The sequence below is a fragment of the Marmota marmota genome, unplaced genomic scaffold (genome assembly GCF_001458135.2).
Source record: "Marmota marmota marmota unplaced genomic scaffold, marMar, whole genome shotgun sequence".
In the NCBI taxonomy this organism is placed as follows: Eukaryota; Metazoa; Chordata; class Mammalia; order Rodentia; family Sciuridae; genus Marmota; species Marmota marmota.
The window spans coordinates 3,218,714-3,246,203 of record NW_026000141.1 but is presented as its reverse complement, the minus strand read 5'-3'; the positions used below and the strand labels follow the sequence as shown (position 1 = coordinate 3,246,203).

Sequence of the window (27,490 nt, the reverse complement as noted above, 5' to 3'; positions counted from 1 at the left end):
GACAAAATAATGTTTATTTCCCCAACTTGAAAGAATTCTTTATAAATGAAGAAAAGACAATTGCTAATAAGCCAGTTCAGAAAAGATCTGCAGACCTCCTTCTTCCTGTGCAGAGAGCCCCATGGACATCTGAATTTGCCCCTCTCCTGGTCATGGCATCCTGGCTGTCCTTCCAGGAAGCTGCCCTCTTCTACCAGGTCCCTGCGGGAGATGGCCCGCTGGGGATGGGGAGGGTGCTTCCTCCTTGACCAATCAGAAGATCCCATTTTAATGGCCCCATTCATTTGGCTCAAGGATGGGCATGTGACCCAGTCAGCCAATGAGAAGTGAGCCTGACACATGATGTGGGTCACCCTGTGGAAAGAGACTACTGAGAGCCATGCTAGACATTTCAGAGGAGAACTGAGCCCAAGGACAAAGAGAACCCAGGTCCTGCTCTGTGCCATCCAGGTGCCAGTCTGTCTGTCTGTCCTACTGTTGCCTCTGAATTCTGTTCTCTACTTGAAACAATCCAAGCCAGGTTTCTGTCACTTGCAACTGAGTCATGATAAATGTAGCATCAGGACAGTCATGGTGGACTTGAGGGCTGGTTCACCAGGACTCAGGACAGAGGCCCATGGACAGAGTGCCCCTAAGCACATGCACAAGCTGTGGAACATATGCTTAATTAAACAAGCAACAGTTTCCTGTCCTACTCTGGGTATTCATTGGCCTCTTCCTAAACCTTGTTTGGTCTAACCGCACTCTTCTCTGACTTGTTGCAGAGGCCAGGCGTCTCCTGGGCAGGAGTTCCCCCCCTGACTGGCCCCTCCTGATGTCTATACAGAGGCACCTCAACCTCATCAAGACCTCGTCTTCACTCCTGCTCCTCCATGACGGTTACTGCAGGGGATTTTCCTGCAGAGGGCGGATCCCATCTGTGGAGCGTGGCTTGCTGTTGGCACCTCCTAAATTGACATTTCTAAAAAATTCGGGGACTCATATTTGGGGGTTCATCCAGGATTCTTTGGTTGCCCAGGACAGAGAAACTGAAAGTTGGGTTTGAGGAACTGAAAGAAGGACGGATGTTATTAAAAGGCTTTTAAGTATTATATAAAATAAAAAAAGTAGAATGAAAACTAGACTAAAATGGACAGGAAGAACCCTAGCTGCAGGAGAGGTTGGGTCACAAAAACTGGAGGCTGCTTCCCTAGGGCACCAGCGTAGACATCCCTTGAGCAGAAGAGACTAAGACATCTTTGTCAACAGCGTGACCAGACTGCATCCTGGGGGATTCTACTGCCCAGAAAAGGACAGGACCTTTGCCAACAGCAATGCAGCAGGTAAGTGCCGCACCCTCTTTTACCGGCTTTCTTGATTGGCACAGGCTGTATGACCAACCTGTCAGGATGTACCAGCTATGAGGCTCTGCTGCTGCCCTAGCTGACCCTCAGCCCCAACTACAGGTTCACGTAATTTCACTTCGATTTTTTTTTTCTTTTTCTGAATGCTGGAGAAGAACAAATATCCCACACCGCTTCTTGCTTACGGTGCCTTTCCTGCCTGGGTATTCATCTCTGCGTGATTTTAGGACCAGTGTGTCTAATGTGAAGAAAGCTGAGCTGGGAGTTCTGAGGCGCTGTCACTACAACTCATCTTCAAAGATTGGGGGCCCCATTGTTTTATCTCAGTCTCAGTTTTTACCTTGTCAACGTGGGGCTTTGGACCTTTAAATTCAATTGAATTCAAGGACGCCTGGTTTTTGAGAGTCTCTCCGCCTAGCGGCTCATAGCTATGCAGCCAGTGACAAGTTCATTGACTCCAAAAAAGGCACCATCTCTGAATAGGACAGCCCCTCCTCTCCTGGCTGCTTCCTTAGACTGAGAAGCAAGACTTCCTGGAACTTGGGGACTTTGTCTCTCACATAGCATTTCCGCCAGCAGAGCTGGCAGGAGCTGGATGAAACTCCTCCCAAGAACACCCAGTGTCTCTTCATCTTAGAGAACAATAGCTTAATTGCTTCAGCCATTTAGGAACCCAATGCATTGATATGCTCACTAATGAAGTGTTGCCTGCTACTTGGAGTCTTTCAGAGGAGAAGGAAGAAAAGGCCAACCATGATCTATAAATCAAGCTAAATCATTCCTGTTCCTTTCTACAGGAAACTTCTTTTTCACCCTCTGTGTGTTCTATTATCTGTCTGAAACAGATACCAGCAAAGCAAAAAATGGCAGGACATTCTAAGCAAATTCAATGAAGTAGCTCCAAATATTATATCAAAATAAATGAAGTGCATGATGCCGGGCACCCATCCCTGGGCTTCCCTCTGCAACAATAGCCATTGTGTGAGCCACACACCAGAGACCCTTCAGCAGGTGGCTGAGTTTAGACCCTACATCCCAGCAGACAATAACTAAATTGCTGTATTAAATTTCAGTAAATCTGTGAGTCCAGGCACTGGAAAGGAATAGGAGAGGAGGCAAGAAGGAAAATTGCAACCCTTCTGAGTCCAAGTTTTGCTTTAAGTGTGATTGGGTAGCAGCTGGCAGGTCCTGGGGTCTTAGCTCTCCGAGGCCTGTTGGTGAGCTCCAGTCATGGGAGGAAGGTTGCAGGAGCTTATCTAAGACTGTACTGAGGACAGCATGTGAGATCTAGGAGCCATGGTTCTCTGGAAGTCATTTTTGAAACCAAGAAAGGTGGTCACTGTAACATAGCCACTTCATAGCTCTTTTGACAAAGCTCAACTCAGGGTGCAAGAGGCTGTGAGCCCTGCATGGGGTTCCCTGTGGTCCTGAACATTGAGACACCAACGCGCCCCTTTCCCATGGGGACTTCGGAGTCTTTGCTGAAGGTCCTTCTGACCAAGCCTCTTAAACTTTTCCCAAAACTACATCCTTTGTAAATTCTGTAAGATTCGTGCGTCAAAGTGCTTTCGTGGAAAGTTAATTTCAATTTTAAAAACCCAGCCTTGGGCTCCATTCTCCTGGGGTCACTTGGGCTTGTCCTGCTAACGTTAACAGCCTGGCCACATTCACCCTGACCTGGCAGATGGGAGTCTTGATCCCCAACTCCTCCTTCTACAGCCGGGGAAGGATCACTGCCCCCACTTCTGTGTGGGCACTAGTCAACCAGCACCATGGTCAGCTCCTGGGCCACTGTGCCTCCTGCATTAGTGACCAGATGAACTGGTGCTGGGCTTAGACTTGGTGTCTTAAATGCAGGATCACCAAATGGCCAGGGCCAGTTGTCAGACCAAAAAGCAGTAATAAATACAATGACTTTTCACACAGACATTCCACCCACAGATGTAAATGTCAGAGATTGTGCTTTGTTTTAAGCTACAGGAAGCTCGACTGAATTCAGAAAAGTCGTGACCTCACTGGAATAGCTGAATGCTTTATTAAAAAACAAACAAATAAACCAAAAAACCACAGAATTAAGTGAGCCCTGTCTGCGGCAGACCTGTGCAGTGATGGGCTGGGTGTGCCCCTTGAGTGTGTGTGAGTGTGTGTGTGCACCTCACCCGGGTCTACAGCCCCAGGCTCTGGAGCCAGCCTCATTTCAGATCCCAGGTCTGCTGATGATGAGCTGTGTGACCTTGGGAAGTCTCATGCCCCCTCTGATTCTTGATTTTTCCCATTTACTGTATAGGGATAGCCGAAGGGTCATCTAGGGAGGTGTCTTCGAGAAGGAAATGTAAGGACTACCCCTGGCCAGCACTCAGCATGTAATGGGTGCTCAATAAATCATTCATTTTTCTGGTTTCCCTGTTTGTCAGCATATAGTGGTTTATAGTTTCTATCATTTCTGTGACTACTGTATTGATTAAGGTATAGTTTAATACGGAAATTCAGGAACCTACAAATTTCTGCATCTGTGACCTCCACTCAGATTGGGCACCTGGCGCCCTTGGTGCTCCTGGATGCTCCCTGATGTCCTTCTGTTCAGTCTCATGTGCAGGTGGCCACTCTCTGGCATGGTCACCGTGTATTATTGTCCTCAGTGGCTGGCTTTCTCGCATGCGAAGCCTCCTCTGCTTCACAGTGTGTTTAGATACTCACTCTCTTTAATTTTTTATTATTTTAAGCCACTGTCCAGGGGTATATCCCCCCTTATGCATTATTTCCCATAATCCTGACATTTTTGTTAAGCAGCTCCTAAGTGTCCCATATATGGGGATTTCACATAAATGTCCAACTTCCCTGATCCTTCTGAAAAGTCAAAAGACTGAAAACGTTGGACATGCATCTGCGCCAACTTCGTGTTGGGGTGGTGGCCTCCTCTAAGGGCTTGGCCCCAGTCCCTAGCCCTTCTTCTCCCTCTTGGCACTGGCCCCGGTCATCAGTGGGAGTGTCAATGGTCAGTGTTTTCTGTGTTTCTTGAATAATGGTGAAGAGGGTGGTTATCTGTCCAGGTAAAGATCCTGCATAGCTGTTGACAATGCAGAGTATGAAGTGCTGTGTTGAAGGAAATGCAGTTGGTGTGACGGCTGGGCACCCACTCCTTGCCTGGTTTCCTTAGGCACTTGAGTTTTCTACCAGTGGGTAGCGGGTGGAGAGAGCAGAGCCATCCAGAGCCCAGATTCGTCTTTGCCACATACTCCTGTCAGTGTAGCCCAGACAGAGATGTCCTTGCCGACCTTGACATCCCATTGAAAGAGGGGGATGAACCACCTTATGATCTGCTCTGAGGATGGAGGGATCATTTATCTCACGTAATCAGGTACATGTGCAAGGTGACAGTCCCAGCCAGATGTCCAGGTGCCTTGGGTCAGAGACAGCTGTGTCTGTCTTCTGCATCTTCGTTGGCCCGCCTAGACCTGGGCAGGCAACTCGTCTGCAGTTGCACATTTACAACTGTCTGCCAGACGCTTTCTAGTCGAGAGGTTTCATCAGGTGTATTTCCCACGGCTGTGTCAGACTGACGCTATCATTTCCCTGTTTACAGATGGGAGCGAGGGGCGCAGAGGCCTAACGCTGTCATTAAGGGTTCGAGCTGCTGGGCGAGGATGTGAGCTCAGACACACTCCGGCTGCATGTTTTAAACCACCATGAAGAGGATGCAGTCTGCACCTGTGCTCCTGGGGCATTTCCAGGATTCTGAGCACTGAGGACTTCAGATGCCCAGAGGCCACCCCATGGACACTGTAGCCATGGGAGGCTAAGCCCTAAGGGGGAGTTGCATGGACCCTACAGAGATAAGGGTCCACGACAGCCCTACAGGAGAATGTCAGCTCGCTATTAATGCAGAGTGTAAAACCCAAGTCCAGCCATTTCAACTAATGAGCCTCGCAGACTGTGCTCTGGCTGGACAGCTCTGGTCTTGGCTGGACTTACTGGTGTTCTATGGTCATTAGTGGGTTAAGTTTTAGGTCCATTTGGCAGGTTTGGGCTGAGGGCTCTCATGCCTGAGCCCCCTCAAGGGCTTCTGCTCTGCCTGCCTGATGCTTTGGCGAGCTGGCTTGGGCCTGCTGACCTGAAGGCAGAATGTTCTAGAAAGGAGCAGGGGCTTGCATAAGCTCTTGACACTTAGGGATGGAACTGTCACAATGTCCCTTCTACCATATTTTATGGATTGAAGCCAGCCCAGATTCAAAGGGCAGGGAGCTGTGCTGCAGGTCCTGAGAGGAAGGGTGGACCCTGAGGGCCACAGCATAGGGCACACATGAGTCAGCCCATCACAGTGCTGGCCTGGAATGTAAGCAATCTGTATATGTCAATTAAATATTTTGATTTTTTAAAAAAGAAAGAAATAGCGTATATAGGGGTAGAAGATTTGGAGCCCCAACTTGTGATCAATCCATTACCTAGTCTACACCGTTGGATTGTGTGGTCCACACTTCTGGATTGTGGGGTCTACACCAACCAGAAGCTTGGAGGCACTCACGGGACCTATGAAGGCCTGGCAGAGCCCGTGCCAGCCCTCGAGGGCCTTGGTCAGAACCCTGGACAGCCCAAGGCCCAGGACCCACTCACTGGCTTCCTGCTGCAGGTCTTTTGTTCCTTCCAAAGTTTTGTCACCACAGAGCAATGAGCTGTTCCAGAAATGACAGCAGGCCTCAATCTGTGTAGGCACAGCCGTGTGATTGCAGGATGAACAGCCTAGCATCCTCCAAAGGAGGATCCCAGACTTTCCCTGGGGGTCATGGTGGGGCGTCTCAGCAGCTGCACACAGGCTCTGGGCAGAAGCCTGCTCAGCCACCCCTGGAGGCAGCAGCATCCAAGATCGGGGCTGGCCTCCTGCTGCCTCCAACCCAGCCCTCCTTGTCTTTTCCATTGGATGTGCTCCTCTTTCCCTTCTCCAGGCACCGGAAGCAGGGGCCGCGCTCCATCAAGCTGCAGCCACTTGGTTCCATGAGGCAGAAGTCCGCAGCTCCGTGGTATTGTTGGAGCAGCCTCTGTACCCGGCTTGACCTTGAGAGCCCACCAGCTCACGCAGAGCCATGCCAAGTGTGGAGGCAGAGCTATTGATCAGGACTGGAAGGAGGAAGGACAAGGGAGAGTCCTAATTCTTATTAATGGCTGGAGAAGGGACTGCTGGGGCTTCTGGCATGGAGATAAAAGGGCAGAGTGAAAACTGGAATGTAGCACTTGAGAGTTGGAAGACATTTCCCCAGCCCAGCATCTGCCAGAATCAATGGAGGGCTGCTTTGAAAATATCAGCTCCCAAGCCTGTCCCCAGCTCCCTCAGCTCAAGACGCCTGGGAGGTGGCCTTCCAACCACGTGCTATGCAGGCTCCCCAGGCCCATCTTAGGAACCAGAGACACTGTCTAATGTGGTGACCATTCTCAACACCCATGAGTCAGCCTGGCAGTGTTCACCAGCGTGAGGAAGGGCTGTGTCCAGGCTGCGCACACCACTCCAAAGCCCTGGGGCAGATGTGCGGTCATTCCACCTCAGTACATGGTAACTGAGGTTTGGAGGTCATGGCAAAGGGCACCAGCCAGGAGGAGACACAGCACACCCCAACACCACCCAGCCCGGCTCCTTCCAGGTCTTGGTTGCTTCCTGTGCAGGGTGGGTGGCCGTGGCAGCCAGCTCCGAGGCTCCTCCCTGGGACCCTACAGCCGGCGCTCTGAACCCACTGCTTCAGTGCAGCACCCACCGAAGCTAACTGCCCCGTCCTTGCAGCTCTGCTGCTCCAGGCCCTGTCCCTGCGGACCAGCAAGAAGAGACGGTGAGTGCGATGGACTGTGTATCTCTCTCTCAAAACAGAGTGCAGATTCACGTGCCTGTGTGTGCTGCGCATCTGCATATGGGGGTCATACGTGTATGCTCTGTGTTTAACGTGCTGGGAATCTGTGTGTCTCACATCTGTGCTGTGTGTACATACAAGTGCAGCAGTTCTCTGCTGAGTCAGTTACCATGGTCAGCTGCAGCCTGGACACGCCCCATGGGAGGGGCAGCTGCAGCCTGGACACGCCCCATGGGAGGGGCTGCTGCTGGTTTGCCTCCCTCTCCTCATCCCGAGGGATCTGCATCATCCCACGTCTCAGGGACAGGGAGGTTGAGCACAGCGCAAGGAGAGGTTTTGAGAACAGGGAGACCATGTCTTCACAAACTTTACTCAAGGGCAGTTTGGACCCTTGGCGTTATCAGCTGTCATAGTCCCTCACCCGGCCAATCTAGGACTTAACCTTCCACACAAGCGAGAGAACATCACACACAGGCTAAAGGCTGCTTGAGGCTTCTGTGGACGAGGGGCTGCTGCACGTGGATCCGTATGCACCTGGTGGTGTTAGGCGCGTGCCTTGTCACACATATCACACATACACGTCTCACGCACAAACGCCATCTCTCCATGCACATCCCGCTGGGCACCTTGCACCCACCGGCCTTCCTGCACTGCCCTGGGGGACGCCTACAGTCAGGCCCGTGGCAGAGAATGCTTTTGTCCCTGGAACCCATTCCCCAGCCTCCTTTTTAGTGAAGGGAACCCCCTCTCAGCAGGCAGCTCCGGTTGAAATGTTACCTGGCCTCTCTTATAGCAGGGAGCAGGGGACAAGCTGGCTCTAAAGTGTGTGGCAGAGGGGCCAGGCCCTCCTGAAAGGACACCACGACTCTGCTTCTGTGCCTCCTGCCCTTTCCTGCTGTGGGCTGGGGCACGGCTTGGCCACAGGGAGAGGAGCGGGCTACTGGCTGCGGGTGGCTTCTGGAGTGCGGCTAGCTGTGCTACAGTTCAGACAGCTGCCCTGCAGCAGGGCCGAGGATGACCTGGATGCGAGTGAGGGCCACAGCCTGGGGAGTGTTAGGGTGGAAGGGCAGCGTTCCCTCATGAGCCAGGAGCAGAGCCACGGCCAGTCTCCCACCGTTTCTTTCTAAACTACTGCTGGAGACAGAAATAAGCCCCTCCATTTCCTTCTCCCTGGAAGTGTAGCTTGCACCCTATCTGAGTTAAGGCCTTATCAAAATGTCAGGCTTCAGAGATCCCCATCTGATGGTGGCCTGGGTGTCACGCGGGAGAACGGAATGAGCTTTCGTTATCAGGCAGCGGCCAGTAGAAAGACCAGTGGAATCAGATAAGATGTGGGGTTGCAAGCAAGAATCGGACTCTCATCACCACAAGTAAGATGGCACTTTCCAGAAGGCCACAGAAACTCAGCGTTGCCAGGGAGGGAAGGACAGAGCGGGAGCAGGTGGCTCCTAGAGAAAAGGGAAAAACTGGAGAGCTGGTCCACGCAGGAGCTCCTGAGGGTGAATGTGCTTCATCTGTTCCTATCTCTGGGTCCTCCTAAGGTTGGGGGCACATGGCCCAGGAAAGAGCATCTACCTGGTGGATGAACTTAGGTCACATGCCTCCTGCTGGGCAGGCTCTGAGGTGGGACAGGAAGGTCTGAGTGGAGGAGCTTCCAGTTGACCCCTCCTGTAGCACAGGGCCAGCCACATGCCTGCCCTCTCCACCAGGAACACAAACAGCGGGCACTGCAATTGCCGGAGGAACTTGGGGTGTTAGCAGGAAAGGGCTTGGATGCTGTGGGGGCCGAAACCAATGACCCGTGGCCGTGGCATTCACTATCCACACAGCTCTGGAAAAATCCCTTTGCATTTTTTGGGGCCTGGAGATCAAGACAGGAATCGGTAATGACCCGAGTCCTCCCTTGGGAAGTGGCTGAGATCCACTCGGGCAGGCGTATCAGATGATTAATAGTTGCTGGTAACAGATTATCTCCCTTGCCAAGATCTATATATTGATAGGCTATTTGTCAATCCAATTCTACCTCAACAAATGGGAAATTTTAATTGTGCTTATTGATTGTGTCTCTGTGATGTGAGGATGGCCAACAAGATGGACTGGGAATGATTTTCAGAACCTTCCTGTGCTTTGAAGCATCTCAGAAGTTGGAAGAAACAGAAGGGTGGGCCATCCTGCAGTAACCATCTCCCCCTCGGGGGGCAGTGCTGTCTCCTGAATTTTAACCATGTAGGCTCACTGGCCTCGTGCCTGAGAGTGGGCCGCTGACCTGCCGCAGTTCATCCCCAGTGGGCCTCCTGCCTACTGTGGGGCAGACCTGCAGACAAACAGCTCATGACCAGCCCACTCCACGTCCAGCCAACTCTTGCTTGCCCATGGAGAGGTGGCATGGCTGAGGGGAGAATGCAGGCCTGAGGCTGATAGTGGCCAATCTCACCTGCTCCTCATCCCCCTTTCTTATGGAAATAGGAAAGGCCAAATTTCCCATGGGGAAGTGCCGTCCTCCACCTCAATCCGTGGGACTTGGGTAATTCTACCCCACTGCTGGACAAGTGGGCCCAGGGCACAGCCACAGACGTCCCCTCTCCCCTTGAATGTGGCTCAAGGAGGAGCTCAAACTCAGGATTTTGTTGGAAACATTTGGGAGATGTTGCTCCTTTCCTCAGGGGTTTGCTGGGTGTTGGGTGTCACCTGTCACCTGGGGAAGGCTGTTTTTGTAGTACTTGAAGAGAGTGGGCTAGAGCCTGTGGGGTGTCAGCCTACAAGATGGCATCCATATGCGTGACCCACTGTGTTCAGGCCCTGTGTGTCCCTCCCACAGTCTATAAGACTGATCTGTGCAACTAGCGGAGTATCTGGGAGGTTTGTGATGCGTAATTTCCAGAGTTCAGTCGTACAGGGCATCGTGGCTTCTGCTTGTGGTCTCTGGGGTCAGCCATGCTGGGGAAGCTGGCTGCCATGTTCTGAGGATTGCTCCAGTAACCTGCAGAAGTCAAGTCCCAAAGCCTCCTTTGAGGGCAAACACTAACTTCCTAGGTGTACAAGTGAGCTACCTTGGGAGAGTATTTTCTAGCTCAAATCAAACTTTCAGAGGATGATAGCCCCAGCCGACCTCCAGCCATCCACATCCTCATGAAAGACCCTGAGCCAGAGCCACCAGCTAGGCCACTCCTAGGTTCTGGCCTGAAGAAGGTAAAGGAGGAGGGAATTGTTCCCTGCTCTTCTCTGTAGCCGTGGGTAGCGAACAGCATGGAGTCCCTACACATAGGGCTGCTCAGGCCAGAGGAGCGCCCAGGAGCCACCTGGGAGTTTCAAAGCATTGAGAAAACCTTCTCCCAAGGGGCATTCAGGTGGAGGATGCCCCTCCTGCCCTCCCTGCCTGGCCAGGTTTCCTTCTCTACCTCTGTGGAGGGGCAGTGGCCTTCCACTCTCTGACCTGCCATTGGAGGGATTCTCCAGGCCACGGACTCAGAAAGTTTTACCCTTGCTGCTTTTAAACCACACTGATTTTCAAATGCTTAAGGAATAACTGTGCCTTTTGCATATTCCTTGAGGCTTTTTATAACTGGTAGGATTTAGATTGTGTTTATTTATTCATGGAGAAAAATGTAACTTGGGAAGTTTCTCTCTTGCAGGTCCCCGAGTGGTGCTCCAGGGGCCCTTCAGGCTCAGTGACTCCTCCCTGTGGTACAATGCAAGTGACAGTGTTGGCCAAGAACCTGCCCCTTGGTAATACACAGCCCCGGGACTCTGTCCACCCGCTGGGAGGACAAAAGGTCTGCTCTCAGGGATTCTGCCACTCAATAGACCACCATCCTGTGGTAAAAGGTATGGGGTTCAAGCTCGTACCTGGCCAGAGACTGTGAACTACATACTCCCACCATCTGAGGCTAGAGGGCTGATCAAGGGAAGGAGGAGACCCAGCCAGGCTAGAAGCCAAAGAAGACTCCACATCACATCACCCTGCAGGCCCAATTCAGGAGGGCCACCCTCACCGAGGGCTGCTGACTGTTGTCTTAACAGCTCTTTCTGTGTCCACACTACCTGATGACTGTCCTGTGATGACCTGTGAGGGCTCTGGTCATCATAATGAGGTGGCCTGGTCTGCCGGCATGATAAGGCTCATCTGATCTGACCCAACCCTGGATCAGAGGCACAGACTCATCCTTGTGGCTTAGCTGGGGTCACAGAATTGGAAAAAAGAAAAACCAACCAACCAACAAAATAGCGTTAGTCCTAGCGATGGGGCGTCGTAAAGGGCAGCTCAGCTTCCAGCCACTCACAGGGCTGGGTGCACGGGGACCCTCAGCCAGAGCCTCTGCTGTGCTGCCAAAGCACGCAGCACTTTTCCACTTCCAGGACCTTCTCCAGGGGTCCTCTGGCTGGGGGATCGTCTGCATATAACAAGCGACGAACTCAAGGCTCAGAGAGATGAAATGGTTCGTGCTGGCCTCCCATCGGTTACAGAATCAGGTCTCAGCCTCAGAAAGCACTGCTCAGCCAGCAGGAGCACGAGGACTGTGCAACCCTCATCTTCTCTGAGCAGCTGGGCCTCGCTGAGGGTCAAGCTGGAAGGCTGCCCAATATCTGCCACTCTCAGAAAGGAGTCGGTCCTGCTGTTAGCTGACCTTAAGCAGCTTGGCATGTCTAGGGAGGCAGGACTGGGGCAGGGAGGTACAACCAGGCAAAACCTGTTTTTCCAGAGCTGTAGCCGCTCATCAAACAGGTAATTCTCAGCTAACTAATGAGCCCACTCTGGCCACGAGAGAGGAGCCAGTGAGTCCCACCATTGCAGGTACTAAGAATCGCAATTAGACCTCAGGGGACCTCTCCTCCCTCGAGATGACGCCTGCGTTCTGCTTCACAGGACAAGTCTGCATTGACGTCCAGGTCCTGCAGATCCTTAAAAGAAAAAATAAAAAGCTTGGCATGAATCTGGTGCCCTCCTGCACACCCGCGTCTTACTTTGACAGGAAGGTCTGCTCTCAGGGATTCAGCCACTCAATAGACCAAACAGCATCTCATCAATAACGATCGTGTTAATCAGTCAGGGTAGGTGTTGCCATAGCAACAAACCACCCAAAACAGGGGTGAGACAGAGTGAAGGTCCCTGCCTTACCAAACAGAGACGGAGGAGGGGGCTCTCCCCCCCCCCTCGCCCCCCGGGGCCGGGCTTCTTTTGCGGTGACTCAGGGATCTTCTTGTGATGCCATGTGTCATGGCATGGAGAGCTCACACTGGATCTTAACTGGAGTGTCCCCAGCCACCGCGGTCCACAGTTGCTGCTCAGAGTTAGCTGGGAGCTCTGACATGAGCTGCAAGGCAGGCCGGGTTCTTGGGGTCTACAAAGGAAGAAGGAGCCCCCTTCCTTCCTGCGGGATATGAACATCCAGGGCCATGCCCACCTGCTGTAGCCGGGAGATGCTGGTTGTCAGGAGCATGGGTGGAATCCACAGGAAGGGCCCCCAAGGCTGCGGCTGGCCTGGGAGGAGAGGATGCCTCCTCACATTCTGCAGAGCACCCTGAAAATAAGCCAGCGAGGTTCCCATGGAAGATGAGAGGGAGCTTTATCTTCTAGGTGTCTCTTGGGGAGGGGGTGCGTCTGACTGATGTGTGTCTCCTCTGAAGTGATTGATTCAGGGACAACAAAGGCTTATTTATTGGCTCAGCACCACGTCTGTATGGCAGAAGGCATGAGATCAGCCCTCCGGAAGCATATCAGCTTCCTGCGTCTCACTAGGTGGTTGGCTGCACTTATCAGACAGGGCTCTCGATGTCTGTGCTCTGTAGACCACTGCCCACTTGTCCACCCGTCCACTCAGCCCTCCATCTGTCACCCACTATTTATTTATCCACTTAGCCCTTCATCACCCACCCATTCATTTATCTAATCATGTATCTACCATCATTTACCCATTCGTTCATCCATCCATCCACTTATCAGTCCATCTACGGATCCATCCATCACCCACTCCTCCATGCATGCATGTATTCATCTATCAACTCATCCACCCACCCACCAACCCACAAATCCATCTATCTGTCCATCCACCCACCCACCCATTCATATTCATATGTGCATACATACATCTACCCATCCATTCACCATCCATATATTGGAACCTTCAACCATTCATCCAAAAAAAATGTTTTTGATTGCTGACTCTTGCTAGGCCATCCAACAGCCACAAAATGATATAAACGGCTTTAGTCGTGGGATATGTGGAAGAGAACAGATTGGACTGAATCCATCTCTTCTGAAAGCTTATATTCAACTAGGGAAGACCAGAACAAAGAAGAAAGCAAATACTTCAGAAGGACCATTCCAGAATGCTTTAAGAGCTATGAATTAGATAAGATGGGATAGTCAGCATAGGAGGAACTGGGGTGTGAGAACCCTCTAGGAGTTCTCCAAGAGGGGTGAAGAATGCCGAGGAGGAGTCAGACCTGTGAAAATCTTGGGAACAGAGATCCAGAAAGAAGCAGCAATTAGGAAAAGGCCCTGGGTGGTGATGAGCTTGTTACGTTGGAGGACAAAGGGAGGAGCTCCGTGAGGGGAGCTGGGAGGCTGGTGGTGGGAGGTGAGGTGAATGATGGGCACCCCTGCATGTGACCTTTCAGCCATGGTTGGGAGTCTGGATTCTAGTCTGGGAATGATGGGCATCTTTTGGTGCTAGGCCAGGAATGGTGTGACCTGACCGTGGTTTAGCAGGCTGTCCTGTTAATTCTCACTTAGCAACACTGACTGTGTAATTGGTAGATTCATCTAATAGCCATGAAATGTTCTGTGTGTGCGTGAAGCAAACAAGAGCGAGACAGAAGCTTTTGAAGTCATAAAGAAACTTCTGCCCATGGGCCTCGAGGCCATTAGCAGGACAGTTGGGTGAGGCTTGTTTTAACATCAGGAAAACAGCTCAGAGAAATTCAAGACCTGGCTGTCAAAGGAAGAAGGGCCCTGCAGAGAGAGTGCTGGCTGTCCCCTCTTGTGGGGGGATCCAGCCAGGGAGTGAAGGGATTCTTCAGTGGAGGGGTCTTGCTCCCATTTGTCAGCCTGGCCCTCCATATTCTGGGGTCCCACACATTTGTTTCAGAGTCTTTCCAATTATCTAGAGAGCAGAGCTCATAGGAACGTATTCTGGTGGGACCTGAGAGAGGTGAATCCATTTTCCCATTTCGGTGTCCTGAGCCTGCCGTGGGAATCTGCCCCCTCTCCATTCTGAGGCCCCAGGCTGTGGGTTAGGTCAGGATTACCTCTCTTTTCCCTGGGCTCCAGGACTGGAGTAAGACTGCATAGCACTTCCCCGTGTGCACACCCCGCGGGGGCTGAGGTAAGGCAGGTGTGTTGTAGCTGTGAGGGGGCCTGCCAGCTGGGCCAGGAAGCCTCTGAGCCAAGTCCAGCTGCCTCTGAGGCTCTTGGCAGCATTGTCCCCTGCACACCACCTGGAGCATCATCCAGGTGGTAGGAGGACCAGGATGGAGGATGCAGGTGTCCTGGGAGAGCATCCTTGGCTACCCACACCCCTGCCCCAACATCATCTGCTGCTGCCACAGCCACTGTGAGGGGGAAGGAGCGGAAGATGGTCCAGGAAGTGCCACAGGGGTGATTAGCTCAGCTCAGAGCTGTCCCAGGGCCCCTGGGCACACCACTCCCTTGCACTCCCAGGGTGGTTCACCTTTATTTGCAGAATGTGTGTGAAATGGGGTGAAGCTGGGCTTTAATGACACAGTCCCAGAAGGCCCAGGCTGGTGCTGGAAGCAGCCAGCTGCCCAGGACCTCCCTGCCAAAGGCCAGCACTATGGCTTAAGTCCCCCCCATGAGGGACCACACTTAATTTTGGACTGAGGATGAGCTAGTCCCCAGGATGTGAATGTGGCTTTATTTAGATATAGTGCTTGCAGATGCAATTAGTTAAGACGGGGTCACATGGGTGTAGCTGGGGCCTGATCCAACATGCCTGGTGAAGCAGGACCTTTGGACACGGGCCCACACAGGGAGGAGGCCAGGCGAGGATGGCAGGAGATGCAGGCTGATGTTCTACAAGGCTGGGAACAACAGGGCTAGCCAGAAAACCACAGGAGCTGGGAGAGAAGTGGGGAATGGACGCCCCTCACACCCTCAGGACCAACTCTAACACCTTCAGGCTCCAGCTCTGCGAGATATGTTTCTACTGCTCACATTTCCCAGGTTGTAGTCCTGTTAGGACCACATTCCTGCACGGGAACCTGAGAAGCAGAGAGCAGGTGCCTCCCCAGAAGGCCAGGTGGCAAGGGGAAGCTGGCTCTGTGCTTGCTTGGGCCTCCAGCACAGGATGGGAGACTTTCTGCTTGGCAGCCTACAGGGGGCGTAAGTGAGCTGGCAGCCAGGTGTGAGAAACAGCAGTGTCACTTTATTCACATCCCAAAAGATGCCCTGTAGGGACTTCAGCTCATTAAGACCTTTGCACATGGCTGTCTGGAAGTCTGGGCACATAGATCACATTAGGGAACTTGTCACAGTGGCACCTTCCTGTTGTTTTGAGGCAACGACCTCCCGTGTTGGCTTGGGAGGTGCTAAAGTGATACTCTGCTAATGGTCTTGGGAGCACAGGGTCCCTCCGGCTCTATCCGCTCTCCCCTCTTTGAGGTGGAGACAAGCTGGGGAGAAACGTTTCTCTAGGACAAGAAGAGCCACGAAATGGGCACCCACGGGACTGCCATTCACAGCCAGGAAGACCTGGGTCGGGAGACCCCTACCCCTGCTCAGTCCAAGTCCAACCAGAAGCCCTTTTGCCTGGGTCTGGATCAGCAAGGGAGAGTAGAAATCTAGGTCATTTTAGGTGAAAGGGGCAAGGTTTTTAAATGTTAGCTCAACCTTTCTCTATTTTGAAACCTGTCTTATTGCCTTCTGTAAAACTTATGGCTCTGCAAAAGATGTTTGTCATTAGTGCCCGCCCCCCCAAGTGGGTGAGGTCTTTGAGAGGGGCTGTGGTCACCTCTGCTCTATGTCTGTTGCTCACAGTCCCTCCTGGCACACAGCTGCTCAGGAAGTGCTGGTGGAATAATGGAGGATCCCGCCTGCTGTGTGCCTCCGGGACTCCACCAGCTTCTCTGTGTGATTGTCAGGCTGCAGGTGAGACAGGGTCTAACTTTAAGCTTTTGAACCCAGCCCAGTGTTACTGTGAGTGAAGACCAAGGCTGGAGAAAGACAGAGCACCCTCCTGGCTCCCGCTCGGAGCAAGGCTGCGCTGTGGCTCCTGAACAGCTCCGGCTTTCCACCATCCATCGCTCAGCATGCTTTTAGGAGGGAATTACACGTGTGATTTATTTGCAAATCCTTTCCGGTCCTGGAGGAGAGATGCTTAGCACACAATGCAGTTTGTCATCAGATGTCAACATCCCCTCCATGCAGACAGCAGCATTACACGATGTCAGGGTGTAATTGGATTGTGCTGGATCCTCAAATCTGCATTTTCATTTACCAAAAGCCACTGCACCCGGAGAGCCATTTGCAACCGATGCCAGCCCCTGGGAGGGGTCAGCACGCAGGGAGACAAAGATCAGCCATGACGCTGCTGAATGCATGTTTTATATTTACAGTAGGCAAGTTTATAAATATATATTACATTCTTACAATCTACAATACACTCTACACAGAGATGGACTTGGGAGTGGGCAGTGGCTGCGGGAGTCAACGGAACGTCTCAGGGGAAGAATGGCGAGAAACAGGAGCAGGGGCAGAAAGCAAAGGACTGTCATGGGAAAGAGGTGACGGTGAGTCACCCAACTAAACAAGGCGAGAAAACTGGGGACAGGAGCATGTGACGTACTGGCTGCAGGGATCCCAGTGTCAGAGCTGTTAGCACCACGGTTGGAGGGAGAGTGCCAGGGCTGGAAGGGTGGCCTGCTGGGACCGACACATGTGTCACACCATGGGAGTTCGACTACGTGGCAGGGAGAGAGAAAAAGAGGAGGCGGAGGAGAGGAAGGAAATAGAGACCCATAGAGGAAAGCAGCAGGAGGAGAGGAAGAAGAGAGTGCAGAGGACCAGCAAGAGAGTTTGAAAAAGAGCTGAAGAACAGAGAGAGAGAGAGAGAGAGAGAGGAAATCGCACAGTTGAAAACACAGAGAGCGAGAGCTGGCTCCACAGCCTCTGCTCTATGTCTCTGCTCTATGGCCTCCGCTGCCACCTCCCCTCCACCTTCTCAGGTCCTGCCCCGCTGGGTGCATCCAGCCTGCCATTCTGTCTCCATGTGAGATCGGGTGAGGCTCACTCCACCCTCACAGGTCTTTTATCTGAGGGTCTTCCCAGAGCCCTTTGGACATTAAGCAAGGGTAAGCCTCCCAGGGCCACCTGGAGGACCGCGACCTAGTGCCGCCTCCTCCTCCCCTGCACGCCAGGCCTCCCTCTGCCTCTCCTGGGGAGGAAGCCCACGGGCTGACCAGGCCCATGCAGGCCCACCTGCCTGCTGCCTCCTCTCACAGCTGGTCCTGCTCTGCACACCCTGCTTATGACACTGGGACCCCAGAGCTCTATTAATGGCCTGATGGCAAGTGGCTGGTGGAAGACCAAGGTGAACAGCATGGGCCCATCACAGAAGGGTCCCCTCTTCTTTCTAGCTAAGCAGCGAGAGGAACCCACCTCCTTTGGTGTTGAATTCACTGGATTCACTGCCCACTCCCCAGGGACCAGGCTCCCCCAGGTGAAGCATGTCCCGGGCTGCTCTGCCAAAGGTCACCTGGAGTTGACACAAAACCCCAGGGAGGGGACTGAGCACATGCTGGAATCTGCCCACCCCTACCCCAGATGCAGGTGACCAGCAGCTTCTGAAGGTGGAGAAGCAGTGAGGAGCAAGATCTACAGAAAAGACTTGTGGAGAGAGCCTGGTTTCTCGACCCTGAAATTCTGTGTCCAGTGTCCTCAGTTTACCCAACAAGGATGGCTCTGGAGTGCTGGGAAAAGCGGTGGTGTTTGTCTTGGCGAGTTGTTACAAAGTTATCTGTGGCCTATAAACCTCTGTTTGCCTTTCTGTCCTCGTCAGCACCTGCCTGGGTCTGTCGATAACCCAGGCAGCTTCAACCTGGCCCTTGGGAGGTGGCCACTCACAGCTGTGCTTGCCGTAGCTGCCGGACACTCGCTGGTGCCCATGGTCATGCTCACAGCCAGGCAGCTGCACCCGTGGGAGCGCACACTTCTCCCATTGATTTGGGCACGTACAACCTGAACCTGGCTTTACTTCTGCTGTCCGTCATGTGGAATTTTACGAAATCCAAATTGCTTCCATTAAACAGAGACACTGGTTTTTTGCTGGAAATGCTCAGAAGCTCCGTGATTCACAGTCCTTTTTGCTCCAAGTTTAAAGAACCTTCCCCTGAGCAATACCTGGTGGGCCAGGACGTGAGCCTCGAGGCTGGCCGGGCCTCCCCAGCCAACCGGGGCATTTTCTGGACGGTGCCAACCTTCTCCTGTCCTGCCCCCTCCCTTCTTCCGGGTGCCCTCATTCAAGGCTGCAAGGTGGTATGCACAAGCATCGGGCCAGCTCACACGTCTTCATGGAGCCTCTCCACGTACTCCTGCAGCTCCTTGCAGCCCCCGGGGTCCAGGTCCTGACAGACCCACTTGATGTCGTCCTCCCTGCTCATCACGGTGGAGCTCCCCGCGGGGCACCCGTCATCGGGGGAGAGGGCGGTGAAGGTGGTAAAGGTCACTCTTTTCCTTTTCGAGGTAGGGGACGTTGGGGGCTCACTTTTCTGGTCTTTCCCGGCCGTGAGCACCACTCCCGTGGGTGTGAGCAGCTGCCCATTGATGCTTTTGTGGGAGCGCGTGCCCAGGAGGTACTTGCTCTCCTCCATGTCCAGCTCCCGGTCCACGGCAGTGATCTGCTCATCCTGGGAGGATGCAAAGTTCATGTGGTTCTCCAGCAGCTCTGCCCGGTTGCTCAGCCCCACCCAGTCGTGGGCGTGGCTCATGCCCTCCTGCTCCTCGAAGGGCACTTGTTTGTGCCTGTACTTCAGCGCAAAGGCCACACAGTTGATTAGGAAGACCAGGATGGCCAGGCAGAAGACGCCCAGCAAGGCATACATCCCAATCTCCAGGTCGCTCAGCCCTTTGGATGCCTGAGCCGGGTCATTCTCCTCCGTCTCCACATTGCTTCGGGGGAGGTCGGCTGCTTCTGGGAAACTGGTGATATCCACAGGGATGGTCTGCAGGCGGCTGTCACCATCTGGTGGGCTTCCCTGGCCGTCCTTCTTCTGGAAGGTGGACCTCTCGGTGGTGCTTCCTCTTCCCTCCATGAGTCCCATGGAAGAGCTGCCCAGGTACTGGCCTTCAGGGCTCCCCCATTCCTGCAGGGGTGCTTTGGACCTCCGATCCCCAACGTCACTTTCCAGGTGGACCCCTGTCCCCATGGGTCGGCCATCGCTGACATTGGGGTTAGCATCGTTCTGGCCAAACTTAACTTTGATGTTTGCTGTTCCCACAGCGAGCACACTCTTTCGCTTGGATTTCTGGCATGACTCACTAATGACCATCTCCACCTTGACCAGCGCTCCTTGTCCTTCCGATTCCGCAGCGATTATCGGCCACTTGAACCTGGGGTCTTGGTGGATGGAGACCACCTTTTCATCCAAGGACGTGGCCAGCAAGGAGAAGTCCTTCCCATCATAGATATCCAAGGGTGTGACTGAGCCATCACTGAACTGGACCCAGCAACTGATGGCCGCTTCCTGTTGAGTAAAACAGGTGAATCAGAATGGGCTGGAAAGCTCTGGAAAGCTCGCTGGCGGGTCCCAGTAAAGGGAAACAGCAGCCAAAGGGGTGCTACGGAGCAGAGGAAACCGCTGGAGTGGTGTAGCAAGAGGTCAGAGGTAGCCAGGGCACCTAGGATTCATACCCACAAAGACTCACAATCAAAACAAAACAACAAAATGGCACCCGGCTGGCATGCAGCATTGTGCACCAAGGTATGCTTCCCTGGAACGTTGGAGGGAAGATGGGCTGGTGGCTGCTCACTCCTGCACAACAAAGTCAATGGGGTGTCAGAGGTTGTCACTGGTTAGTGGGAGGGCTTACGAGGGTGGCCTGTGTAAGTGGAAGATATTCATTCTGTTATGTTTACATTGCCTTAAGGTGAGCCACCAGACTAAAGCCGAGCAGGGGGAGCGCTTCTAGAATCAGGGAGAGAAGCTTGACTTGGGGACAATCAGGATGGATCCTGGATCCTGAGGTCATCCCTCCTTGCCTTGGGCATACAGAGAGCTAACCACCTGCAAGTGCCTCTAGGAAATGATAAGGGTCCATTTCTGAACAAGGAGGGAGATTGTTCCACTTGCAAGGCCCATAAACAGCCCTCTGTGGAAACCCTTGTGTCAGCACACAGCCACACACACCCCTCAGCTCACACACACAGCCACACACAAGCCTCAGCTCACACACACAGCCACACACACCCTCAGCACGCACACACAGCCACACACACCCTCAGCACACACACACAGCCACACACACCCTCAGCATGCACACACAGCCACACACAACCCTCAGCACACACATACAGCCACACACAACGCTCAGCTCACATACATAGCCACACACACTCTCAGCTCACACACACAGCCACACACACCCCTCAGCTCACACACACAGCTACACACACACCCTCAGCACACACACACAGCCACACACAACCCTTAGCTCACACACACAGTCACACACCTTCAGCTCACACACACAGCCACACACAACCCTCAGCACGCACACACAGCCACACACACACCCTCAGCATGCACACACAGCCACACACACCCTCAGCTCACACACACAGCCACACACAACCCTCAGCTCACACACACATAGCCACACACACCCTCAGCTCACACACATAGCCACACACAACCCTCAGCATGCACACATAGCCACACACACCTTCAGCTCACACACATAGCCACACACAACCCTCAGCTCACACAAATAGCCATACACAACCATCAGCATGCACACATAGCCACACACACCCTCAGCTCACACACAATCACATGCAAACATAAGGTGCCTTCACAACACACAGCACACCCAACACACTCGACACACATAGACACACATACACAAACACACATGTGTGTTCACTCAGACAACAAACACACAGCCCACACCCTGTTATCACACAAGGAAGAAAATCACCAAGGGTGCCATCTCGCTTGTCACCTTCTCCTGGAGCTAAACAACTAACTGGGAGCACAACTCCTGTCTCCTTCCCAGTCCCCAGACCTGGTGCCCGGCTCTGTGCAGGGCCTTGGTGCAGACTGTGGTGATTCCCAAGGCTGCCCCTGCCCCTGTCCCTCCACGGCTGGAGAGATCCCACCATGTCCAGTCAGGACTGTTTGGACGGAGCAGGAATGGGCATGTGAGACAGCAGGTGACACTGTGACGCAGGTGGACCAAGGGCTCCCCGTTTGCCTTTGTGTCCTGGTGGCTCTTAGTTTCACCTGCTGAAATCTTTTCTGCCTTGGTTAGAGGGAGCTGGGGGGCCCCAGGGGGAGCAGCCACCTGCTGTGTGTCCTCCTCTTCCGGGAAGCTCTCCTGCAGTGGACATGAACTGTTTGGCCAGGTGTCCACCTGGTGCAAAACCCATCTGACCTGGGAGGAGCCTGATACCTGCTCACCTGTTTGGGCCTCTGCAAAAGTTCCTGAGCCACCGCGGTGGCAAAGATGGCTCTGTTGCTCCCAGGGCTGAGCTGCAGGGACAGTGACAGTCCTGTCACCAGCTGCACCCCCAGGTCTGTGATGGTCACCTTCTCATCCAGCACGGTGATGGTCTTTTCAGCCAGGATGGCATCCGACAGCGGGGACAGGATCTAAAGGGCAGAAGCAGCATCGTCAGAAAGGGCTCCATGTGGTCCCAGGGACTTGTCCCCTGGCACAAGGATGCTCCACACAGGGTGGGAACCAGGACAGGAGAACGAGGATTGGGAGATGGGCCTCTCCCACGGGGCCTTCTTCTAGAACAAATCTCTTGATCCAGTTTCCAGGCATCAGCGATCAGTGGTCAGATCTTTCAAGACTTTTGTCTTTGGTGGGAGTTGGAAACTCTTGCCACGGGGAAGACGTTTGTCTGACATAAGTCATACTTGACGGTGGCATTAGTGGCCATTATTATTATTTTTTAAACCCAGAAGGTTTTATATAAAAGGGAGATTTCTGGTTCCTGGAAAAACTGCATTGGAAAGTGGCTCTGGGCCGGCAGCTCCTCTTGACGTCCCCTGCCACAGTCCTCTGTGCTCCCTGTTGTCTGCCCAACCCTAAGCTCCCCACTGTTTCAACAAGCACACCTGGCCTGCTTGCCCTTGCTGATGGCACTTTCTAGAGATTCTTGTGCATGTGACTCTCAGTCCACAGTCCAAACCCATCTACAGCTCCCAGCTGTATCAGATTCAACCGACGGTGATCAGCTGGGTGTGAACTGCACATGGGAGGACCCGTCCTTCTCTGTGTTCCCTGAACTACACACAGAATGGCACTGAGTTCCACAGCATCCACACCACATTAAGATCTAGGAGTGAACCAGAGATGGCGGAAAGAGTGGCAGGGTGCCCAAAGTGTATAGGCACATACTCTGCTGTGTGACATGCGGACTGAACCGGGGGAAGTCTTGTACCCTCAGAAACCCACCCCTGTGATTACCTCCTTGGATAAACTGATCTCTTTACCAGTCCATTTTGCAGAGTGGTTGAGTCTCAAATGTTCCATGTTCCAGTACCGCTGCAGCTCCAGGGTATACCCGGGCAGCGCTGATTTGGAAGCCTCAGATTGCCTGGGGTGCTCCCCTCTCCTACACGGGGCACTGTTAGGGGATGAACTCATCCTTTGTTCCCAGCTGGGGGGTAAATGACCAAACCTGCAGAAGCCTCCCGGCATGGCCTCCCGCCCCGGCCACTTGTACAAACGTTTCTTCCAAACCCCCCCAGAGCCACTGGGGCTTGAACCAAGGACTCAGAACTTAGTAGGCCAGTGCTCCTCCACTGGGCTACGAGGTCCTGGGCTTAATCCCCAATGCTGCAAACCCAAAATAAACTTAAAAATAAAGAGCAAATAAAGGATGGCTGCGTGGAGGGATCGGACATCCTAAATCCACAGGGAGGCCGGTGCAGAAGAGGGAGGAGGGAGGAGAGGAGGGGAGGACAAATGGTGCGAGCTCAACAAAATCTTGTTATGTGCACTTGTAATACCACAGGGGTCGCACCTTCCTGGATCTGTGGAAAGCACCAGTGAAAACAGATAGATAGAGGAGCACAAGGAAGGTCAGGGGGTAGAGGAGGGAGGAAGGGCGGGCAGGGCCGGAGAGGCGGACAGGAATCAATGTGCACATGTGTGATTTTGTCAGTGTGGACCCCTACCCTGCACAACCATGACGCTGCACTGTTTAAACCACCAGCAATGCCCGCGGGCCTCTCTGTGCCCCATTCCCTGCAGCGGGCACCTGCCCACAAGGCCAATGGCGTGATAGCCCCCTGCCGTCCCCACACCCCTGGGATGTTCAGGTGCCATCGGGTCAGAGGTGGGACTTGGCCAAGGTGGCAAAAACGTCATGGAGAAACATGAAGCTTAGGCGGGGACGTCGGGAGGTGGAGGGTGGAGGCCAACGTGGGCCTGGCAGGTGCTCAGGGGAGGGCCACTCAGACCAAAGAGTATTTCCCAAGATCCAAGGCCAGTGTGACCCACGGAGTCCTTGCTTGTCCATGTCATTAAGGTCACCCCCAGAATGGAGTTGCTCTGAGGAATTTGCTGAGGCAGGGACACAGAAGCCCTTGCCTCTGGGGATGTCCTACCTGAATGGTGGTCATCCCCAGCTCCTGCCCGGCCAGGACCAGCCCTCCCTGCAGCTTGGCGATCCTGGGCTCCTCCACCTGCATGAAGCCGCTTATGAGCTCTGTGATGTCCACTTGCCAGTCTGAGCCCAGCAGGTAGGCCAGGTGGCCCCCAGGGCTGGCCGCCTCGGCCACAAACTGCGTCAGGACGCGCACCATGGCATGCTGGTACTGCAGGGTGCAGCCGCGGCCCCGCCTCTCCTCGTCCTCCTCCTCCTCACTGTCCCGAGCTGGCCTGTCAGAGAGCCAGTCAGTCCATCGGATACTTACTGGGGGCCAACTGCTTATGGCTGCAAATGTGATCCCCACCCCACCCTTGAGGGGTTCACCGCTGGCTGTGAGGCTCAGGCGCACACAGGGTGATACTGAGACTGGGCCATTGGCATGGCCTGGGTGGCAAGCAGGCTCAGAGGTTCCTGCAGGTGGGGCGCACAGTGGCAGGTGGGACTTACAGTGGCAGGTGGGGCATCCAGTGGCAGGCGAAGCCAACAGGAGCAGAGACTGGCAGCCCTGTCCTGGATATACCACACGGGGCCCTTGGGTCCTGTCCTGCTGCACTGAGCTTCCCCTGCCCTTTCCCTCTGAGCCTAATCGCACTCAACATGGGTCTGTATTAGGGAGTCTGTCTCTCACCCAGGCATACACACACACACACACACACACACACACAGAGGCATACACACACACAGGCACACACACATAGGTGCACACACACAGGCACATGCACACACACACAGGCATACACAGGCACATACACAGAGGCACATGCACACACACACACAGGCACACACACGCACACAGGTACACACACATAGGTGCACACATAGGCACATGAACACACACACAGGCATACACAGGCACACACACATAGGTGCACACATAGGCACATGAACACACACACAGGCATACACAGGCACATACACAGAGGCACATGCACACACACACAGGCACATACACACAGGCACATGCACATGCACACACATACAGAGGCAGACCCACACACCAGCACACACACACATGCACACACATACAGAGGCACATACAGAGGCACGTGCACACACATAGAGGCACACGCACAGGCACACACACAGGCACACACATAGTTACACACACAGGTACACTTACACACAGACACACACACATGCACACGCACTCACTCACTCACACACCTTTTGTTGGAGACGATGGGGACTCTCCAGCCCTTGATCTGGTTGAGCTCGGTGTCTGAGACCTCGATCTGCAGCGGGAGCCGGGGCACCCACACGGTCACCTCCAGAGGACTGCTCAGGTGCTGGTAGGTGAAGCTGACTACCGCGTTTACCTTGCCTTTCATCTCCTTCCCGTTGACGAAGACGTAGTCACACCTGTCAGAGACCTGGGAGGGCATGGGGAGAGACAGCGGGGGCCAGTGAGCCTCCGCAGGACCTGTGGCCCAGAGCACGGGCGGGCAAGGGGCTGTCGGAGACCGCCCTGGGAGGAGCAAGTTCCTGTGCAGGACAGGCACAGACTGCTGCTTTTGGCAGTATGTGGCAGACGCTGTCACGAGGATGTTGTGTGGGCCATTGTGGATGTGACCGGCTAAGGACCTTCTATCCTCAGCTCCACTGGCAAATGAGCAATTGGCAAATGAAATCATCTAACATCACATGTATGTAAAGGGTACGACCTGATATCCTGGTAAAGAGGTGACCATGAAATGATGTCACAACCCAGCTAATTCACACCACCACCTTACAGCCACCTCTGGGTGTGTGTGTGAGGACATTTATTACCTACTCTCTTGGGGAACTTCAGGCACACAATACGGTGTTGTTAAGGACCATCACCCTGTGGTACCTGCTAGACCGTTGGGTCCCCATAATGCCACGTAGTTGGAGTCTGTGCCTGACCCAGGCGCCCACTCCCCTCTGCCCAGCCCTGGCAGCCTCATTTGTACCCTCTGCTTCACTAGGTCGACTGTGAAGCAGACTCCACGTGTGAGAGTGAGTGGGTGGGTGAGACCCTGTGGTGTCTGCCCTGGGTCTGGCTTATCCACTCGCGGTCCCCCGGGCTCATCCAGGTGGTCCCCAATGCTGGGGTGTCCCTCCTCAGTGGGCTGAGCCACATGTGCCCTGCTGCTTCTTCAGTCCCCTCAGTGGGCGCCAAGGCTGCTCCATGCCCTGGCTGCTGTGCAAGGTTCAGGATCTTGAGATGGGGACTCCTTGGAGTATTGGGGTGGCCCTAATCATCACGCAGCTGCTCCTGGGGGGAAAGATTTGGTGCCAGCTGCAGAGGGGGTGCTGTAGCCCTGGCAGGATGTCTCTGGCCAGCTGGAAGGTGGAGGGAGGGTCTAGGGAAGAAGCTGGGGAACCCTGGAGCCCCACAGGGAGCAGAGACAGACACCACCACCCCGACCCTGGGAAAGCCATGTCTGCCTTTGGCCTTGGAGTGACAAGGTCAGGGTTTTTGGCGGCCCCAGGAGCTAACCTAGAGAGGGAAGGGGCTGGGCCGAGGAGCCAGGAGAGCCTCCGTCCCAGGCTGGCTGGCCAAGCGAGGAGCGGGACAGGAAGAGTCAGCGAGACCCTGAAGAGACCCAGGTGTGGAGCACCTGGCAGAGGACAGGGTTCCAGGCATCCTCCCTCCTGATGCTCATGGGGCCCAGGACACAGGTGCCATCACCACGGGCATCTCACAGACCAGGAACCGGAGGCCTGAGACGTGACATCCCTTCTCCACATGCTGGGAAGAGGCAAAGAAGCACCAGGCCCAGGTCAGCCTCGGCCCATCTGTCCCACCCTGCCACGTCCTTCTGCCCAAATGCCTTCTGGGTTCCATTTTTTAAAGGATGGGAACCTCTTTTGGCACTTAAAGGGACATGATGAAAAGCAGAGCAGCAATTACTGGGTTGTTCCAACATCATAGAAAGCATTTCCTGTGAAGGCCTTTCATCTGGGCACCAGGCATGGACTCCACATGCAAGGGGGCCAGGAGCTCAGCCTCCGGGTGGTGACCGATGCCTCAGAGAAGGTGGGCCAGCTCCACTGTGAGGTGCAGGAGTTTGCCACCCTCAGTCTCTGCCCAAAGCAGAAGGATTTCAGTCGGGTTGCAAAGCACGTGCACGAGGCTGTCCATAATCTGGGGCCTGGCCACGGTCCCTGCTCCTGACCCAGGTCACTTCCCTTCCATCTCCACCCCAGGCTGAACCATCACGGAGGAGCAGACTTCTTGAAAGAAATAAAGATGGAAGGGAGAGAGGGAGGGAGAGGGAGAAACAGAGAGGGAGAGAGACAGAGAGAAGAGGGAGTTGAGGGACAGGTGTCATTTCCTTGCTGGTCCAAGGAGGGACCATCAGGAGCTTCGCCTTCTCCTCACCACGGTACCTGCCTGGTGTTTAAGGTGGTGGTGGCCATCCGTCTAGATTCTCAGAGCCTGGGGTCCCCTGAGCCTCCCTACAAGGCCACGAGGGTCAGGGTCCAAATGCGAGGTCCACCTTCCTCCTGC

At 54.0% G+C, this 27,490-nt stretch overlaps 1 protein-coding gene across 4 annotated transcripts in view; it reads right to left on the bottom strand.

The window, feature by feature from the left end:
• Positions 1–16,725: 16,725 nt before the first annotated feature.
• The window catches only part of Tmem132d (transmembrane protein 132D), a 496,798-nt gene continuing 486,033 nt past the window's right edge, over positions 16,726–27,490 (bottom strand). For all 4 annotated transcript variants that reach the window (XM_015505636.2, XM_048785906.1, XM_048785908.1 and 1 more), the window contains 4 exons: positions 25,180–25,385; positions 23,972–24,245; positions 21,809–22,000; positions 16,726–19,873 (listed from right to left, as the gene is read on the bottom strand). In XM_015505636.2, coding sequence (XP_015361122.1) covers positions 18,689–19,873; positions 21,809–22,000; positions 23,972–24,245; positions 25,180–25,385 — 1,857 coding nt within the window. In that variant the 3' untranslated portion in view covers positions 16,726–18,688. The remainder of the gene's footprint in view (positions 19,874–21,808; positions 22,001–23,971; positions 24,246–25,179; positions 25,386–27,490) is intronic.